This window comes from Papilio polytes, unplaced genomic scaffold (genome assembly GCF_000836215.1).
Source record: "Papilio polytes unplaced genomic scaffold, Ppol_1.0 DF823835.1, whole genome shotgun sequence".
Classification (NCBI taxonomy): Eukaryota; Metazoa; Arthropoda; class Insecta; order Lepidoptera; family Papilionidae; genus Papilio; species Papilio polytes.
The window spans coordinates 429,751-451,192 of record NW_013525369.1 but is presented as its reverse complement, the minus strand read 5'-3'; the positions used below and the strand labels follow the sequence as shown (position 1 = coordinate 451,192).

The following is a 21,442-nucleotide window of genomic DNA, read 5'->3' as shown; positions in this document are numbered from 1 at the left end:
TATGTATATATTTATGACTAACTATTGCCCGCGACTTCGTCCGCGTGGTATTAGAAAACATACGAACTATATATAAATAACAAAAAGCTACGTATCCCTCGGGAACCGGACATTACTCGGGGATGAACCTTATTCCATATGTACTCCAGGCTTTCTTTTATATCTGAGCGAAATTTCAGTAAGATATGTTGAACCGTTGCAGAATGATCGAGTAAACATTAAAAAACTAAATTAATGAATCGCATTGGAACCGTAACTATTTTCGGCATATATGTTCTTCCAGACTATGTTCTAAACCTGTGCCAAATTTCATGAAGGTCCGTTCAGCCGTTTAGGCTACAAACGCTAACAAACATCCATCCATCCATCTATCCATCCATCCATCCATCTAAACTTTCGCGTTTATAATATTTACATAATTATATGACATGGAAGACTTACAGCCTAAATTGGCTCAAGTAACTAAAAAACAGTTGACTGTAAACCAATGAAAAGCCAATATATTTCACTGTTTATATTAATACAAGTATTTTTTGAACATACTTGTATTAATATATAACATCGATACGTTATAATGAGTGATTTTTTTTTAATCGGACCATGGTCAGGTCATATTAATCTATCTAGACATGACACCACATACAACTGAAGAACTTTGTAAAATGAACTCAACAGAAAGTAATACATTAATATTACTAATATTATAAATGTGAAAGTTTAGATGGATGGATGTTTGTTAGAGTTTGTAGCCTAAACGGCTGAACGAATCTCGATGAAAGGCATAGATGTAGAGGATAATCTGGAACACATAGGCTACTTACTTTTTTTTTTAATTCCAAGCAGATGAGTTGTGGGCAAAAACTAGTATAAAAAAATACAAAGAGATACAAAGAAAACAAATACTTAACCTAACTTTATTCCTTAACATTTCAGTTCCCGAATATGACGAATCTACACAACGCACCGTACTTCTTGATGAGTGGACCCGCTAAATACATTCTGTCACTGGAGAAGGCGGACCCCTCCGCGAAAACATACGCATTCCAGTACAAATGGCAGAAGAATGATACTACAAACGTTATTGGTTTCTCTTTCGACACGCCTGATAGCAAAGTAAGTTGTTATAATTATTATTTTTACTTAGAAAGTCATTTTTTTTTGTTAATTTTTTTGAATCTTAAATAAAAAATATACTATTGTTCATTTACGAATTTATGCCTTCCGATACTACTTTTGAGAAATTACGGTCGAATATTAAAACATTTAAATATGCAACGGTTCTTAAACGATAAATACCCGCTAACTACAAATTCTATCAAAGTTAAAGTCTGTCAGATATAAGCGGCGTTTATAAAGCGAAGAATTTAAGTTTTATTTTAGCATCTGCCCGTTAGATACTTTGATGATGCTAGCAGCACCTTAATTTAGATTTTTTATATAAAAAATCTACACTAAAAACAGTATAAGTGACCACCAAACTATTATGAGTGACAATGTAATTTACTCACAGTTCTTTTTATTTTTAATTTCTTAAACTAAGCATATTTAATACTATTACAATTTTTTCAGCTTAGTTTAAAAAAATGAACTGAACCTTATACCACTCATAGTTATACTATACGTCCCCAGTGAAGGTCTTGGAGCCAACTCGTAAGTTAGTGACTAGGCCTTAGTCAAGCACGCTGCACTGCGGGTTGACTTCACAATTTAAATTTCTTCGCCGATATGTGCAATATCACGATCTTTTCACCTTAAGAACATTGTTGTCTTACTCTCTTATCACAATAATTAAAATCTTAATAGGAGAAGCGTATGATAGACGCATCAATGGTAATATCAAACACGAGCACATCCGCGTCACTGAGCCTGCAGTCGGCGCGCAGCACGCTCGCCGCGCACGCGCTGTGCCGCAACCTGCCGCACGACAAGTCGCTGCAAGCGCGCCTCGACGTCGACGGCAGGAAGCAGTTCGACACCACCATGTCTGTCACGCGACACGACATCAAGCACGGCCACGTCTGGATACCGCACGCCTACTGGGTCGTCAATAATGAAACCATCGCTGAATTATCCGGTAACTGTTTTTAGATATAGCTTAAGCGACTTCCTCCGTGGAATTGAAAAACAAAAGTGAGTAGGTATGTCTTCTTCCAGACTATACTCTCTATCTATGCCAAATATCATCGAGATCTCTACAGCCATTTAGGCTACAAACTCTAACATCCGTCCATCCATCCATCCATCCAGCCATCCACCTAAACTTTCGCATTTATATTAGTAAGATTAGTAAGATATAACTGGCTTTCGCCCGCGATAGTGAGTAGCTATGTGTTCTTCCAGACTATATTCTACATCCGTACCAAATATCGGATTATTCCCAACCGTCACCCCGCTCTGTCCCCACGTGAGTATAAAAAGCTTTATCCGTCCTACCTTTCGTTTGAATTCAAAAAACAAAAAAAGTAGTTATGACGTGACTATATTCTATATCTGTGCCAAATTTTGCTGAAATTCATTCTCCATAAACACCCATACCTCCATCCATCCATATACACTTTGACAGTTATATTAGTAATAATTTAGTATTAAGTAATAACTTTCCCATTCCCTTAGATAAACAATATTGGTATACATCTTACTAATATTATAATTGCGAAAGTTTAGATGGATGGATGGATGTTAGAGTTTGTAACCTGAACGGATCGCGATGAAATTTCCCATATACGTAGATTATAGCCTGGAAGATCACATGAGCTATTAATTTTTTTAATTCGACGCGGACGGAGTCGCGGGCGAAAGCTAGTCTATTATATTCTTATGCCAGTTGAACATAACGGTAACTTAATAAAGAAATTGTTTATTTCAGGTACAGTAAAAGTAAAAACTAAAGGCGGTGTGACACAATGGGATATAACCACAGACTTCCAGACGCGACAACTCGCGAGTCGACTGATTGGTTACTACACTTTAAATGGACCCACTCACGGTGCGAAGTTACAACTCGACTATGAGTTCTACAGGAACCCTAAGCAGAGTATTAGGTTGGAAGGCGTGTACAGCGAGCGTGTGCTCGGCTATAGACACGACCTCTATGGAGAGTTGTCTATGGACTTCACTGCTTACCCTGGATACAACTTTTACGCTGTACTTAGGAATGTGGTAAGTAGTGTATGGAAATCAAAATTTTATATAGTACTATTTTTGTTAATTGACATCTATACTAATATTATAAAGAGGAAATATTTGTATTTTTGTATGTATTGAAATAAATTAACTACTAGGCTGATTTTAAAAATTCTTTCACTGGTATAAGCTACGTTAAGCTCGATCTCATATGTCAATGCTGTCGCGATCTCGTGCGGAATTAAAAAAAATGTTAGCCTATGTGTTCTTCCTTACTTTGTTCTAAATCTGTGCTATTTTATGGAGATACATTCCAACGTTTACATTATAATTTCCAACAAATATCCATTTAAACTTCTTCATTTATTATTTACTTCATTTATTATTTTTAAATTTCAGAAAACACAAAGCCACATCGACATTGGGTTCAACGTGAGCGCGTCTCGTCAGCAGAAGTTAGAGCCGGCTTTCACTGCGACCTTCAAACGTATAGACAAACTGAGCGGAGTGAAGTTGGCCGCGGAACTCGCCATTACCCGACCGCCTAGACCTATATTGTTGAAGTTTAACTTTGAAGAGGTTAGTAACGTATCTATAAAAAAATGCCATTTTAAGAATCGTATAAGTGAAAAATTTTTTCCAATAAAATCACGCTAAATCCAGAATTTGTGCTGTTCATAACATTTATTGTTAACTTGTTTTCGCCCGCGTGAAAAAAAAGTAGGTAGCCTAAGTGTTCTTTCAGACTATCCTCTAAATTTATGCCAAATTTCATAGATATCCGTTTAGCTACAAACTCTAACAAACATCCATCCATCTATATCGCATTTATATTAGTAAGATTTATGAAATGTTAGTTTTCTATAATTTCTTTTAAACATATGCAAAGAAATATTTAATTTCTTCAGACGGGACCAAAATACTCAGCATTGGCAGTACTAAACTTCAACCCGAAGTCACGTGAGATAGTTCTATCAGGCTACGTGTTCGCGCCGGCGGGTTCTCAGCTATACGTGGACGCGGAAGCTAACATCACGTTACCCACACTGCACCCTTGTACACTGCGCGCCAAGCTGCATGAGAAGCAACCTAATGAGTTCCAGGTTGGTATACTTGAATAATAATCAGTTCCACGTTGGTATACATGAATAATAATAAGTTCCACATTGGTATACACGTAAAGCAAAGAGTTCCACGTTAGTATACACGAATAATAATGAGTTCTATATTGGTATATATGAATATTAATGTTACACTTTGGTAAAACTGGTAAAACAATGAATTCCACGTTAGTATATACAAATAGTAGTGAGTACCACATTGATATGCACGAATAATAATATGGTCACTTTGGTATAAACGAAAAATACTGAGTACCATTTTGGTATATAAAAAAATATTTTTTTTCACGTGGTATATACTAAAAATAATTAGTTCCACATTGGTATACATAAATATTATTGAGTTCCACATTGGTATACATAAAACACAAGTATATATGTGTAATTTGTATAATTTACAGCTGAACGCGGTGGGCATCTGGTTCACGGGCGTGGATTTCAACGTGGACGCGTTATACCAGGACCAGTCTAAGACCAACCTCGCGTCGCACCGCGTCAAGCTCACATTGAACAGCAGCCATTTTAAAGATATCCTGCTGGATGCGCGCTTCACACAGGATAATAGACAGATCACATTTATTGGACAGGTATAACGTTAGCACGCAACTTCGCGCGGTATTAGGAATATATGAAATATGAAAGAAAAATAAGTAAACCTTGGGAATCTATTTTTCAGGAATATCCCATGTGTTAGTACAGATTTTGTTTTATATGTGACTTTTAATAAAATATATAGAAACTTTGTAGAATTGTCAAATAAATTAATGTATCCAAAGGAAACTAACTATTTCCGGGATCAAAAGTGGTTTATGTGTTTTTACAAACTGTGTTCTACATTTGCGATAAATTTCATCAAGATCCGTTAAGTTATTCTGGAAATATGATGTAACAAACATCCATTCAACTGATTAACACTTGGCCAGTGCAGATGGCTAGTAGCAATAACTGGACTGTCAACTGGCACAGTGTCAACGCTAACTGGAGCCATTATATAATCTATTATTGTCCTCCGTAATATTCCAACTGTACTGGCTAGATGTCGACCGCGCATTCATATTAAAACGACTCCATGCGCTATTTAATAACTAGCTTTTGCCCGCGACGCCGTCCGCGTGATATTAAAAAAAAGTACCCTATGTGTTCTTCCAGACTATCTTTTAAATCTATGCCAAATTTAATTGAGATCCATTCAGCAGTTTAGTCTACAAACTCTAACAAACATCCATCCATCTAAACTTTCACATCATAGTAATCATACTAATATTATAAATGTGAAAGTTTAGATGGATGGATGTTTGTTAGAGTTTGTAGCCTAAACTGCTGAACGGATTTCGATGAAATTTGGTATAGATGCAAAGGATAGTCTGGAAGAACACATAGGCTACACTTTTGTTTTTTTTTAAATTCCACGCCGACGGAATCGCGGGCAAAAGCTTTTATAGTATGATGTGTACTCTAGGGCGAGTACAACACGGCCAGTTACCGTGCGTTAGTACGTCACGTGTCGGTCGCCGAACAAAGGTTCAGTACGTACGGGGAGGTGGACGCGGCCGGACGTGCCTACAGCCTCAGTCTCAACGCGGACCTCAATAATAACACCGATGTTAGCGCACATCTGCACTTCGACCAGTATGTAGCTTTATTGACATATACTAGCGATTACTCGCGACTTTGTCCGAGTAAAATTACATATATTATACTAACTACATATAAGTTAAAGCCCAAGGGAAACACAAAATTTTTTAAGTTATAGAGGTTTTAAGCTCTGATGGGAATAGAACATATTGTTTTTTGAAGTTAGAGAGGTTTTTAAGTTACCGAGGTTTGGGGTACAGACTACCAATTTTGCGGCGTAGGGTTCGAATCCCGCTATTCGACTATTAGTGAACCATATCCTAGCACAAGCCTAGAGCTTAGTTGCTAAGGCTCAAGGATATATTAGTGAATTAACAAAAATATACTAATGTTTTTATCTAAAAGAAACATGTAGCTTTTAATGGTTTTAATGGTTGGATTGTAACAGTTTGAAATCGGTCCTGTAGTTTTTTATTTAAATATATACAAAAATCCAAAAATACAAATCGTTCTAGTATTAGTATTAATGGTGATTTAATGATTATTTTATTTACTACAATTTTGTTAATAATAACGTTATATCTTTTCAGACTGCGTGATGTAGAAATATCATACCAACGTTCAAGCACGGATTTACAAAAACGTCTAAGTGCGTCTATAAACTGGGATGCGAACAGAGATCCCTCGCAGAAGCTGAGTGTAGACGTGCAGCTGGACAGCAAGGGGCGCTGGCATCGCGCTGGACACCTCGCGTTATACTATCCTGGCAGAGTTGTTAATGGGGAATTCGAGTTTTTACTTAAAGGTAACTACATCTTGTATTAGCGTCAAAAACCAATTAGAGGGGTTAGTATTTAATTTTTTTTTTTCTAAAGATGTTTAAATAGAAAATTGACAAGTTGGTTTTGGTTTACGGGGATGTCTTGGTGTTTTAGGAACCTTAGAGTAGAAATTGTCGAATATTTATTCTACAATTTTCGACTCTAATAGGGGGGGGGTGTCGTAAACCTCTTTTTTGCACTAGACAATGGCCACAAAGGGTGTTTAATGGGTCAAAACCCGTATAACCCTGCTTTACCTCCAAAAGGCGAGGCATCTTTTGAAGATCCCCCCTCCCCCAATACCAAAAAAGGGGGCGTTGATTAGATCCGTATATCAAAAACTTGACTTCATCTATCAAATGGGATTTTTTGGTTGTTTATCGTTTAATATATATTCAATTTGAATTTTTTTTCCCTCCTTAAAACTGTCGATTTAAAAACAGACAGTTGATGTTTGCGAAAAATAATGATCTCCATTTAATGAGTGAATTCGGTTCCTAATTTTCCCTATATGTATATCTCGTAAAACTTTTTTTTTTTTTAAATATTAAGACATTTCAAAAATTCAATAATATTTCCTTTAGCATTCCACCCAAGCGCTAAGCTTGAGGAATGGTTTACAATAGTCGAATGGCGGGATTCGAATTCACGATCTGTGTTATCATTAGGCTATTGCCGCTTAGTCTCTATAAAGGCGCTAAACTATTATCGGGCTTTTTATCTAAAAATGTTTATTTAATTATTTATTAGATTGGTTTTGTGAGTGGCACGTGCGTATGGGCTGGGCGAGTGACGCGACTGTACTGTGGCGTGTCAAGATGTACTCTGAGGCACACGAGGAGACAGTGTACGCGCTGCTCTCCAGTCTGGACACCCCCTTCAGCGGCTGGCGTGATACTGCCTTCAATGTTATGTGAGCATCTCGCAACTTTTATTTACAAATGCTTAAATGACTAGTGATGTACTGTCATAGATAGAAATAAGATTTTAAAATAAAATTATGTTTTAACTTTAAAAAATAATATAGAAATAAATATACATCCGTTCCCCAGGTCTCTAACTAAAAATGTGTTAGAGGAACGAAAAGGCAGCATGGTTCCGTCCATAAAAAATCCCTTAAAGACAACGAAGGTCTTTGTTGGCTTGAAGTTTTTGTTCTTTTCCTGCATGTTTTATCCAATTTATTTACCCCCTAAGTTTAATAGTGTGTAAATATGTAGCCTATAGTGTGTTGAAAATATACATCCTTTCCTCTTAAGATAAGGATGGAAAGGAAAAGGGACTAAAATTAGACCTCCGGTCGTGGTATTGCTGGGGACGAGCCGACCCATTCGTGCGAAGGTGTTAAAGCGGGCTCTACCACTGTTAGTTATTACATTGTCCTGTAGGTGGCGCTACCAAGATAATCTTCAAGCAATAAACGGCAGTATGAAATGGCAAGAAGATTACCTAGCATTCAGTCTACTTGCTGACTATTTGTTCAAAGCTAACGAGTTCTATGGCGAGTTGAGTGCTCTCGTTAACTCGACAATACCGACTTTACCGCGGGCTGCGGCTATAGCGCGACATAGAGCGGTCTGGAAGAAGAGTGCGGATACATTGCTTAGTTTTCAGGTCTGTTTCTTTATATGACTGCAATTTCAATCTTACTCACTAGTAAAATGTATGTGATTTTTTTATTTATTTGTCAAACAGCACAAAATACATAATTAAATAAAAGCGTCCCTAAACCTAATGGCAGGTTTAACCAGACACTTTGGGTATGTTGTTTGGATGGATGGATGTTAGTTAGAGTATTCACTGTTAGACGGATCTTAGTGGAATTTGGCATAGATTCAGAATACTCTAGAAGAACACATAAACTATTTACTGTTTTTTTTTTAATTTCGACCAAACGGAGTTGGTTAAACGCTAGTATGTAAATAATTGATAATTTAATTTCAGTATAATGATGAAGGCAAGCTGATGATCAATTCGTCTTGGAATCTGGAAAGAGGTGAAAAGGAGAATAATATTACAGGCAGAGTGACGCTTGTTACTCCCTTCCAGGTAAATTTCATATATTTTTATACTTTTTGCACAATTAAGGGCCTATTCCACTAAATTGAAAATTATCTGATAATCTAACGAGTAAAATATGTGATGGAAATATCGGATTTTGATACCTTATAACAGTGACGTCATAATAAGCTATCTGAACCTCTATCAGCCAGTAGTGGGACAGGCCCTAAGTATACTAAACCTAAGCTACGACAATAAAATTAAGATTAAATGGTGTTATAGTTTTTTCTTACAATTTTTAAATAAATGCGAAAGTTTAAATAGTTGGGTGGATGTTAGAAAAGGACTTCCAGAACTTGAAGGCATAGATATAGAACATATCCTGGAACACATTGACTACTAAATAAATACATTTTAATTCAGCGCGGAGTCGCGTGTAACAACTAGTATGATAAAAAAATGTCTGTAAGATGAGATTTGTTTTAATTTAGTTTTTTTTTTTATAACATAAGGTGACAAACGAGCAAGCGGCCACCTGAATCCGCCAAAATGGCGAAGCGACCGCTGCCCATAGACATCCACAATTGCAGATGCGTTACCTACCCTTATCCGACGGAGGAGGAGACACACATAAAGAGGATATTTCCCCATCCTGTGCATCTCCTCCACTGTCAAATCCACCTCCCCTTCCCATCCTCTATATATGAGAAAATGATGGTAAGGAGTAAGGGACTTAAATTAGGTCTCCGGCACCACACTCATCAGACTGTACACGGAATTGCTTCCACTTCACGCCTGTCTTCTGTGTGGTCGTGGTATTACTGGGGGCGAGCCCTGCAGTGCTAACATGTTAAAGCGGGCACTACCACTGTTAATAGTTTCAATAGTTGGCTATAAATATATTATTAAGGGCGTCGGTGGCTCAGTGGTTTAAGCACTTGACTTGTAATCTACAGGTCTTGAGTTCAAATCCCGCCGCCATGTACCAATGTGATTTTCAATTTTTCGAATTTTCATATGTACATAATTTACCCGACGTTCTTACGGTGAAGGAAAACATCGTGATGCCTGCACATGTCGGCGAAGAAATTCAATGTGTGAAGTCAACCAACCCGCACTCGTCCAGCGTGGTTGACTATGGCCTAGTCACCCTACCATTAGGGTAGGCTCCGTGCCCTCTCGGTGGGGACGTATAGTGAGCTGGTGATGATGATGATGATGTATTATTTTTACTTCCAGGGCTACACGAGTGGGTTCTTACGCACGGAGTTTGTGATAGGACATAAGAGAGATATCAAGGGAATTACTTATTTAGACTTGGAGGAGAAAGTCGTCAAGATATATGTTGATGGTGAGTATTTATTTTGAAGATTTTTGTAAATTGTTTGTAGTTCTGTATTTAGTTTCATGTGGGTGTTTATTATGTTATCGAAATAAGGATGTTGTAAATGTGATGTATTTTCATTACTAGAAAAAATAAAATGTTTGTCTTATCTGTCTGCAAGTTAATTTTTGTTGCGATTAATGTTGGGAACGGCTGGGCCGATTTTGACAGGACTTTGACGGGAAAGTGTCTACTGTTTGCGGGAATGTTATGGGATATTTTTTAAATTGCGTGTTGACGAAGTCACGGGTGACCACAATCTTTGTCATTTATGTATAATGGATGTATAGATATTTGTTAGTGTTTGTAATCTAAACTGCTAAACGAATCTCGATAATGGCGTTATGTAGTACTCTTTACTGCCGTAATATCGCTAGTGTTGCAATGCTGGCGCTATCATCGCCACGATGGCGCTAGTGTTACATCGATTCCGGCTTGTTAAATATATCATATACGAGCTGTTGCCCGCGACTTCGTCCGCGTGGTATTAGAAAACATACAAACTATATAAATTACACAAAACTAAGCATCCCTCGGGAACTGGACATTTCTCCGGGATGAAGTTTATCCCATCTGTACTCCAGACTTCGTTTTATATCTGTGCCAAATTTTAATAAGATATGTTGAACCGTTGCAGAATGATCAAGTAAACATTAAAAATCTATAATAATGAATCCCACGGGAACCATAAGTATTCCCGGGATAAAAATTAGCCTATGTGTTCTTCCAGACTATGCTCTAAACGTGTACCAAATTTCATGGAGATCCGTTCAGCCGTTTAAGCTACAAACGCTAACAAACATCCATCCATCCATCTAAACTTTCGCTTTTATAATATTAGTAAGATTAGTAAGATAAGATTTGTGTAATTCCAGGTCACATGCGACGTATAACCAACTGCATGTTAGTGGTGAACGTGAGCAGCCCCGCCAGCGAGCAGTCGCGGATGACGGCGCGCTTCGGCTTCGTGGAGCGCGACCGCCATCTGGTGGCACTCGTCGTCACCCCCAACTCTACCACAGGTGACGTCACACACCACCATCACCATTATCACCATCACTATCATAATAAGGAGTAAAAAGTTAGAATGGTATGGGCATGTTATGAGAAGGGATGAATCGCATGTAACAAGAAGGACGTTAGTTATGAATGTGGAGTACACCGGTAGACGTAGAAAGAGATGGATGGATTGCCTGAAAGGTGACATGATCAAGAAGGGAGTGATGACTGAGATGACGGATGATAGTTATTTGGAGGACAAAAACCCGGGGCAACGACCCTACGGGATTAGGATAAGGCAGGGGAGATGATGATGATAGTATAGTCATCATCATCATCTCCCCTGCCTTATTCTACTTCTGTATCTCGCAGGTATTACTCCTCTAGTTTGAAAATGCCAGAATTTGAGTTACCATAGTAATTTCTTTCCTGCTATTGACTGAGAATTTAAGTAACTATAGTAACGCACAAGAATGGTACATACGCAACTGTATTAATGGAATATTTTTTAAACTAGGTATACTTTACGAATGTATTGAAATAACTTAAAAAACTACTAAGCAAATTTCAAAATTTCTTGCACCTTAAAACTACGTTAATTTCATGCGTATAAAGTCGCAACTGTTAATCTAAACTAATACCATAAAGAGGAAAGATTTGTATTTCTGGAGTTTAGTATGTATTCTATTCACATTTAAAATTCTTTCACCATTAAAAACAATCTTTTTGTATTAGTAATGTGTAAATGTGTATAGTGCAGATGTAATGTGTAGATGTGTATTGTGCAGGTGTAATGTGTAAAAGTGTATTGTGCAGGTGTAATGTGTAAATGTGTGTTGTGCAGGTGTAATGTGTAATTGTGTATTGTGTAGGTGTAATGTGTATTGTGCGGGTGTAATGTGTAAATGTGTATTGTGCAGGTGTAATGTGTAGATGTGTATTGGGCAGATGTAATGTGTAGATGTGTATTGTGTATTTGTAATGTGTAGTTTGTGTGGTGTGCAGGAGTGGAGGTGCTGCTGCAGCTGCAGTCGCTGCAGCAGTTCCAGGTGCTGGGCCACGTGGCGCTGCCGCTGCACTACCTCAGCCGCGCGCTGCTCACCGCCAGGCGCGCACCGCAACAGGTACAACATACCTTCTATCTATACTAATATAATAAAGCGTAAACACAATACTTTGTGGCGTAAGATGTTAGCAATCACAGCATATTTTTGAATAATTCTTCCTTCAATACAAATCCCTACACTTATGATACGCTTTAGGCTATATATTTGCACGCTATTAAACTTAGGGGGTGAACAAATTGATGAAACCTTCATGCGGTATTATAGAAACGTTATTTTTGAAAGCTGTAAATGAGTATTTGACAAATGTCAACAATAAAATAAAGTATTTAAATTTTCACGCGGATTAAGCCGCACGAGAACAGCTCGTATTTCATATCTAAAAATATAACTATTAAAAACCTCAATTAAATTAATAAACTAGTCTTGGTACCAAAATATTTCAAGCAATGTCAACTCACTTCGAGTTTACAGTTGTCTCTTTCTTTCGTATGTAGTGTGAAAGAGACGTAAGATCTTTAATTGTTTATAGCTGGACTTCCGTGTGGGGTGGTCAGATATGGACTTCGGTTTCACCGGCATCTGGCAATGGAAGTCTGCGTTAGACTTTGTTTATGTATACAAATTGTATACACCTTTAGATGGATTTGAAGAAAATGGATTAGTACTTAAAAATGTATTCGGTGTTAATACCGGCGGGGGATTGGATACTGAACTGTCTATGAGATTGTCTAAACATAAGGTAAGTTTACACTGATTTAATAAGATTCCATTGATGGAATATATCCACAAGTATACTGGTATTCTGTTTGATAGATTAAGGGGCTGTTCCACTAAATTATAAATTGTCTGATGACAATCGAACGTGTAAAATATGTGATGGAAATATCGGATTTTGTTCTCTTATAACAGTGGTGTCATTTTTAAGCTATCTGAGCCTCTATCAGCCAGTGGTGGGACAGGCCCTAAGTTATCTTTATTTAGATGAATGTTTGTTAGAGTTTGTAGCCTAAACTGCTGAAGCGATTTCCATAAAATTTGTCATAGATATAGAGGATAGTCTAGAATAATACATAAGCTACTTTCTTGTTTTTGTTAATTTCACGCAAACGGAATCGAGGGCAAAAACTAGTGGCAAGTCGTAACAGATACTCAGATAAGTGATCATAAAATTGTGGATTAGTATCGCATTAAGTAACTATTTAATGTTTTCTCATACAAAAGTATATTTTTTAATATGTTTTCAGTTCGGTATAGCAATATTATTAGTAGATAAAGGTAAAGGTTTATTGGACGTGATAAAAGATCGATTCCAACACAAGCCGAGTGACCCGGATATGTTCGTGGAGAACTTCGACACGACGGCCAATGTGGTGCTCGACACATTGTACTATCCTACTATCACCTTCCACGGACATATGATGAAGGTACGTGTAAAATGTGTAAAGTGTGTAAATTGTGTACAATGTGTAAAGTTTGTACAATGTCTAAACTGTGTAAATAGTAATGTAAATCTTACTACTTACTAATATTATAAATGCGAAAGTTTAGATGGATGTTTGTTAGAGTTTGTAGCATAAACGGCTGAACGGATCTCGACGAAATTTGGCATAGATGTGGAGTACCGTCTGGAAGATCACATAGGTTACTTAGTTTTTTTTTTAATTCAAACGCGGACCGAGTCGCGCGCTAAAACTAGTCAGCTATAAACGTAATAAGTAAACAAAATAGTTGTGAGAATATACATGCCAGTAGCTGGAATATTTGCATGCCAGCTAACCTGCATGCAATTAGCTTGCACGATATTTGGAGTTTGTAACAGCTACGGGCATGTAGTTCGAGGGGGGTACGAAACTTGTTGTAATTTTGCTGGCATGTGTACACGTACTGGCAATATCTGTCACGTGACAGTAACTGGTATGTCAGCTACCTTATTTTACTGGCATGTGTAGTTCCCTCTTCGATCAATGATAGAAAAATCCTCAATAACTTGCCCTTATCCCTTACGGAAGATCGGCACAGTATGTGCTCTTCCATACATCTTTATCAGCCGTCATATCTGAATACATATCCTTAAGTATATCCTCTATCACTCAATCCATCCATACTTTCTTCGGTCTTCCTCTTCCTTTGTAGCCATCCACATTCATTCTTAACAATTTCTGGTTTATGTCCCCATAGTCTCCATGTCCATACAATCCATACATGATCAATGATAGAATAGTATAAAATTTAAAACTATTAAAGCATTGAAAATTATGATGTGTATAATAGAATCAAAGTACCATAAATTATAATCTTTTTAATCAGTAATATTTATGTGTGATTTCAGTTCGTGGGTCCTGATGAAGAAGATATACTAGAAGCCAACGCAACATTATATTTGCCGAACAAAACGCCAATCATTCTAACTGATATTTTCGTATTGGAGGTATGTTTTTATTACTTTTATATCAAGAAAAAAAATAATAGTCAAAAATAATTTTTCACATGTTGAAAATAACCGATAACTCTAAAAGCGTGCGTACAACTTTGACTATACTATCGCACAACTGTTTAGTCGCGCTTAGATTCCTATAAGTTTATATGGATCTATACACTACTCGATTTATAGTTTGCGACTAAACAGTCGACGGCTGCGAAATAATTGACAATCGCACAACTGTTGTGTTATAGTTTAGTCACAGGTGTCCGCCTGTTTGTAAAAATATAGGTCATCTCTCTTATTCTTACTGAATAAAACAGAGACAGTGTCATTAAAACGATTTTGTTCCAGACGTACACAGAAATGCGTAATACTTTAAACTTAGTTACACCGTTCCAAGCTATTAAGGAGTTAAAGTCGGTTTACACGGTGGACATCACGCTGGGAGAGAAGTTCAACGTGACGTGTGTCGCTCTACTCTACAACGGCACATATTGGCATGAGGTAAGAATTAAAACTTTTGGTTAGTCAATATTTGAATTTGAGTAACTTACTATTTTTAAATCACTAGCAATCGTTCGCAAGAATTAAAAAAAAACAAAGTAAGAAGCTTATTTCTCCTTCTAGACTATGTTCTACAACTGTGACCATTGGTATTCGTTTAAATGTTTTGGAGATACTTAGCAACAAAAATCCGTACATCTAGGCTTTTGTATTTTTAATATTATAAACAAACTGTTTCCACAAATAAAACCTTCATATAAAACGTATATTTAACTCAGTTCTTTTAAAGCAAATGAAAGAGACAGATATTTTTCAGAAGTCTTCATAAATTTTTCAAATTGATTTATTTTTGTATTAATAGCCTTTTAATTTATATGTCCGTCTCTTTCTATCTCCATCACTCTCTAACATATGCATATGTACTATCCAGATATCGTACAAAATTCTGTACGAGTACGAGTGCGGCGAGGACGACGCGTACCAATCGTACTTAGGGTCGGTGGGCATCGCGACCCCGCTGGCCGTGCTGCCCGGCCTGGAGGCGCGCGTCTCTGCCCGCCTCGAGGACGCGCTGTGGAAGATGGCCGCCGACATCAGCATGCCCTCCTTCACCATCAACGCACTTGCCCGACTCGAGGTACGGTGTACTAGCATAGTACGGCAAAAAATATTGTACTTGTAATCTGTACTAATGTAATAAACACGTTTGTGGCGTAATCACAGCATGTTTTTGAATAATTCTTTCTTTAATAAAAATACATAGGCCTTATGTACCTCTTTTGATTATTTTTAAGCATAAAAGAATGAATTTCACGTAATTATATATGTAATTAGCTGTTCCCATCCGACTTCATCCGCATGAAATTATAAAAATTTCATTTTATTGTTTACATTTGGCAAATTATCATTTACAAATGTCAAAATGACATGACCTGGCAAACCTTGGAAACCCTGATTTCTTTTATGGTCTCTTTCCCACATTAGGGTTTTTATCCAAAAAAAAGTACCCATAAGTTCAATGGCGTGAAAATATGTAGTCTAAAGCGTAATGTAAGTGTAGGGCTTTTAATTAAAAAAATAGATATTTAAAAATATGCTGTAATTGTTGACATCTTAGGCAACAAAGAATTTTGGTTTACGCTTTATTATAATAGTATAGATTTTTGACAGACTTCCCAAAAGGAGGCCCATTTTGGGAAGTCGGTCAATTCAATTCCAAAAAGACCCAATTTGTCTGTATGTTTTCTTTTTTTTTGTAACTTTCCAGTTAGACGATCCCTTCATAGAGACATCAGGAAGTCTGAACATGACTTCCACGTATTTGGAGGACTATTTTATTAAGATGGAGTTCAAGAAGGACTTCTCCGATGTAGAGAGTGTGATGGGCGGCGGCATACAGATACAACAAGGAGATTATAATAATTATGTAAGTTTTGTTTTATATTAATACTTCTATACTAATATTATAAAGGGAAAATATTTCTAATTTTTTGTATCTATTTAAATAACTCAATAACTACCTGACTGATTGCAAAAATTCTTTCACTGTTATAAAGCTATGTTATCAGTGAGTAACATAGGCTATATTTTTTATATTCCACGTGGACGAAGTCGCGAGCAACAGCTAGTCTAGATAAAACGAGATGTGGTCCGACTCCGTCCGCGTGGGTTAAAAATTGTAAAAGAATATAGCCTATGTTACTCAGCGATAATATAGCTTTTTAATGGTGAAATAATTTTTGAAATCAGTCCAGTAGTTTTGTAGTTATTTTCATACATACAAAAATACAAATCTTTTCTATATTTAGCGAGATTATCGTTGATTCTGATTGACCTCGTATTTTTCTATTCATGTTTTTATGTCCTTAAATAAATTCGCCCTATTTGTATGTGAGTCCCATATTGAAAAGTATGTTATTTTATGGTATTTGTCACTATAGTGTATATCTTTGATAGTTCTACGGGCGGGCATTTACGTTTTTTTTCTACATATCGATATTCCCTGACTTTCTATGTGACAAAATATGTTAATATCATAGGCGTCATCAGCCAATAATCACGGCAGCTACATTTAATATTTGAATTACACCATTCAAAGTAGATTTCATTTCTTACTAGCCTTCGCCTGCGACTCCGTCCGCGTAAAATAAAGAAAAAAACAAAGTGGGTAGCCTATGTGTTCTTCCAGACTATCTTCTACATAAACACAAAATTCAATCGAACTCCGTTTAGGCTAAAAACTCTAACATCCATCTAAACTTTCGCATTTATAACATTAATATGAAATATTTATATTTTAAAGGCTGGATGCAATTAGCTCTTATATTTCTCTGGTAACACTTATGGCGAAAAGATTCTTTTTGTGTTGAATTTCAGTAACTTTTAATTCTGCAGTTATTTGCGGACGCAGTATGGCGACCTGCGCCACGTCACGTACGGTTCAAAGCACGGGGCGCGCTCGTCCCCGTACTGGAGCCCTCGGACATCGCGCTGCAGTACAGCGAGGAGGGTGGGCAGAGGACGTTGATTGTGGACTTCAATAACCAAGACAGTTATTACTCGTTAAAAGCGGATCAACGACCGGCGTCCCTAAGTGTTGCGCTTAGTAGCCCTCATAAAGGATTCAGGTTTGTACAAATTACGAATGAATACTTATAATTGTTGCCACCTCCCCCTAGAGAATCGGAAAATGTAAAATATGTATTAAAATTACTGAGTTTTCTTACTGTAAATAGTAGTTCCCTATCTGTTCCCTAAGTAGTCTAAATTATCGATTACAATTGTCTCTGGGGGTAAATAATCCGAGTGAAAAAGTAAATATAAACTAAGTTACTTTCACTGTACAACCATTTGAGTACAAACAATAATATCGTTTTCTCTATTTGCAATAAGAGGATGAGAGAGATAGTATTATGTTAAATGCAAAGAGATTAAAAAATGTATAGAGTAGACAGTTGACTCAAAACATTTTTCATACAATCTCACTAACTCTTTTCATAGATAGATTTATTGTAAAATGTCAATACAAAGACACGAGGTGGCATAAACTGGATAACAGATATATTACCTTTTAGAGAAATTACCCCAGAAAAAACATATTCTCTATGCTTAGTCTATCTTTGAAATGTTTTTGGTTAAATGTAGCGATTTAAGGTTTTTACTTGATTTTTCAGAGCAATGAAGATAATAACGGAGTTCGAAAAGGACGATATCCGCGGCTCGTTGGTGACGGACGCTACGGAGTACGCTATCAGCGGCAAAGTTACTAACAGACAGCCGTTAGAGGTATTTTTTTCACATTGGTATATTGAAAAATATCTCTATTATCTAATTGCTACTAGCTATTGCCGAATTCCGCATGTCATTATAGAAACTGTATTTTTTAGATTTCATAAAACCTTTAATTCCAAATCAAAAGCTTCAATGACAAGGAAGACCCTTGACGTTTGTGCTAAAAATTGTATGAGTAACCATGGCAACCTTGCTCCTTTGCTGATAGTTTTTTTTCAACTTTTTTTATCACCTAAATTTAAAAGAGTATTGCAAGTATAGGGTTTTTTATTAAAAAAAATTTCATTCGTATTTTAATCCTTTTCGTGCAAGGAAAATGGATTTCGCAGGGGATGGGACGCGTAGATAGGGAAAATATCCTCCCGTCCAATCCTTTGTGGACGAATAAAGGTGAATGGGCAGAGGTCGCTTTGCTATATTGGCGAGTTTCGGTTGTCATTTTTAACTATAAAAGTTCCTAACAGGCTCTAATAGCAGGTAGCAGGTTATTTTTCCTAAAAAATATAAAATTTCTTGTTCCAGATGTCTCTAGTCCTAATACCGAAAGGTCAAGGTGACCAGATCCGGGTTCGCATGAAGCTGGAAGCGACTCACACCGTGTACGCTCTGACAGCGCACGTGGCCGCAGGCGGGCAAGCCAGCGTGCAAGCCAGTCTGCACGCCAGAGCAGAGATGGAAACCAACTTTACTGATATTTATTTAAAGGTAACATACGGTGAAGGAAAACATCGTGATATATTTGAGAAATAGGCCATTGTTGATTATTGCCTAGTCACCATTAATCTATACATATAACTAAATTGTTTGCAATATAAAAAGAAAATTTCCATGCTTCAGGAAGATGATGTATTTGAGTTGTTGATTACGAAAATCGCATTTTTTTATCTGTCTGTTTGCAAGCTGCATTTGTTCCGGGTTATCTCTAAAACGTCCGGGCCATATTTCGACTGGACATTCACTGCAGGGTAGCTGACATAGATAGGCTTATAGGCTACTATTTAAATAACCTTTCTAATTGTGAAAGGATCAAAATCGGCACAGTTTTTACGTAATTCAAATACATACATAAATACAAATCTTTCCTCTTTATAATATTAGTATAGATGTTAGTTTTAGACCATAAATATAGGTCTAATTTGTGTGTTTTCAGGTGGATATACCCCAAGTGCAAGGCAAGGAGATATTATTAAAGACGCGTGTGGATATGTTCCCCGGACTGCGGCGTGTGCTGAGCGTGCAGGCCGCCACGCCGCTTAAGAAACTAAGCTTCGTTAAAGGAGATACTGACTTTGAGTGAGTTTACTTATAAGTATTTACTTATATTATGGATATTTATCCAGCGAAACATCCAAACGTTCAACATAGAAACGCCCAATGAGTCATTATCCAAACGACCATAATTCCATAATCTAAACTCTTACCGGATCATTATCTAAACATCCACGGTTTCATTATGTAAACGATTCCACTTGATGATTATCCAAACGTCCACCGTTCCGTCATCTAAACGCCCACTTGATCATTATCCAAACGTCCTCCATTCCGTCATTTAAACGCCCACTGAATCTTCACCCAAACGTCCAACTGTCCATCATCTAAACGCCCACTGGATCATTGTCCAAACGTCCAACTGTCCATCATCTAAACGCCCACTGGATCATTGTCCAAACGTCTACCGTTCCATCATCTAAACGCCAACTGTTTTATTATCCAAACATCCACCGTTCGTCGTAGAAACGCCTACTGGATCATTATCCAAACGTCCACCGTTCCATCATCTTAACGCCCACTGGATTCAAACATCCAACGGTCCATAATAAAAACGCCTATTGAATCTTTATCCAAACGTCCATCATTCCACCATCCAAGCGTCCATAGATTCGTCTTGTAAACGTCCACAGGTCCATCATTTAAAGACTAAATCCAAACTTCCACCGGCGCCTTATTCTAAGTATGTAATGTAAATATTATACTATTATGTAACTATTTTTCAGGTTTGGTCCAAAGACTGGATATCTGCTGTGTAAATACGAGCTGCCAGATATGAAGGGAGACGGCGACCTCAAGTGGAGCTTCCTTATTGGAGATCTTTATATTACGGTAACTTATTAAAGTTTATTTTTTTCGTATAACTCTGAGGGCCTCAGTGCATTAGAAATGTTTTTAAATTAAATATTCATGGTAATCTAATTTGTACCTTATCTTGCAGGCAATAGGGCATCAATTAGTAAAGCAATTACAAAGAAGCGTTGATCTGGACATCTTTTTCGGTAACAGTACATCTTCCAGTGGACTGGATAAGACCGAGGCTGGTTTTAGAATGGATTTGGATAAAGTTTGGCAGTAAGTTTTTTATTTCTTTATTTCTATACAAATATAATAAAGCGTAAACACACATTACTTCGTGACGTTGGATGTCAGCATTCATATGTACTTCACACACACGCATGTACTCGCATTCATACACTCATCATCATCATCTCCTTATCCTACTCCCGTAGGGTCGGCGCAACAGGTTTTTGTCCTCCACATAACTCTATCATACGTCATCTCAGTCATCACTCCCTTCTTGATCATGTCACCTTTTACACAATCCATCCATCTCTTTCTAGGTCTACCTCTACCGATGTACCCTTCCACACTCATAACTAACGTTCTCCTTGTAATATGCGATTCATCCCTCCTCATAACATGCCCATACCATGCTAACCTTTTACTCCTTACTTCTCTACTACGGGGGCTATTCTCAAACTTCCTCTAATATACTCATTTCGTATCTTATCCATTCGTGTTACCCCACACATCCATCTTAACATTCGCATTTCTGTCACATGTAGTCTTCTTTCATCCGTCCCTTTTACTGCCCAACATTCAGATCCATACATCATGACAGGTCTTACGACAGCCTTGTAAATTTTCCCCTTTAATTTAAGTGGAATTTGAGGGTCGCATTCATACACTAAACACGCAAAAACACACACTAAGTAAATTTTAACATTTAATATATCTTTCTAATGAAGCAACTTACTTTTAAAATATGACAGTTGATAAGAGAAAGTCCTGTCTCCTGAAACAGTTATTATAATTAGTCCAAGAGACAGAGCCCCATTAAATTTTGTAAAGATGTATTCTTA

The 21,442-nt window shown here is 37.1% G+C and overlaps 1 protein-coding gene across 1 annotated transcript in view; it reads left to right on the top strand.

The window, feature by feature from the left end:
• LOC106103192 overlaps nt 1-21,442 on the top strand; it is a 60,602-nt gene that overhangs the window by 17,564 nt on the left and 21,596 nt on the right. The window contains exons 20-45 of the mRNA XM_013282880.1: nt 934-1,113; nt 1,804-2,074; nt 2,867-3,159; nt 3,523-3,702; nt 4,032-4,226; nt 4,646-4,831; nt 5,704-5,873; nt 6,410-6,624; nt 7,391-7,553; nt 8,029-8,254; nt 8,585-8,689; nt 9,881-9,992; nt 10,901-11,047; nt 12,030-12,148; nt 12,621-12,830; nt 13,336-13,515; nt 14,421-14,519; nt 14,865-15,017; nt 15,448-15,654; nt 16,285-16,443; nt 17,412-17,644; nt 18,191-18,302; nt 18,831-19,013; nt 19,459-19,601; nt 20,303-20,408; nt 20,518-20,651. Coding sequence (XP_013138334.1) covers nt 934-1,113; nt 1,804-2,074; nt 2,867-3,159; nt 3,523-3,702; nt 4,032-4,226; nt 4,646-4,831; nt 5,704-5,873; nt 6,410-6,624; nt 7,391-7,553; nt 8,029-8,254; nt 8,585-8,689; nt 9,881-9,992; nt 10,901-11,047; nt 12,030-12,148; nt 12,621-12,830; nt 13,336-13,515; nt 14,421-14,519; nt 14,865-15,017; nt 15,448-15,654; nt 16,285-16,443; nt 17,412-17,644; nt 18,191-18,302; nt 18,831-19,013; nt 19,459-19,601; nt 20,303-20,408; nt 20,518-20,651 — 4,481 coding nt within the window. The remainder of the gene's footprint in view (nt 1-933; nt 1,114-1,803; nt 2,075-2,866; nt 3,160-3,522; nt 3,703-4,031; nt 4,227-4,645; nt 4,832-5,703; nt 5,874-6,409; nt 6,625-7,390; nt 7,554-8,028; nt 8,255-8,584; nt 8,690-9,880; nt 9,993-10,900; nt 11,048-12,029; nt 12,149-12,620; nt 12,831-13,335; nt 13,516-14,420; nt 14,520-14,864; nt 15,018-15,447; nt 15,655-16,284; nt 16,444-17,411; nt 17,645-18,190; nt 18,303-18,830; nt 19,014-19,458; nt 19,602-20,302; nt 20,409-20,517; nt 20,652-21,442) is intronic.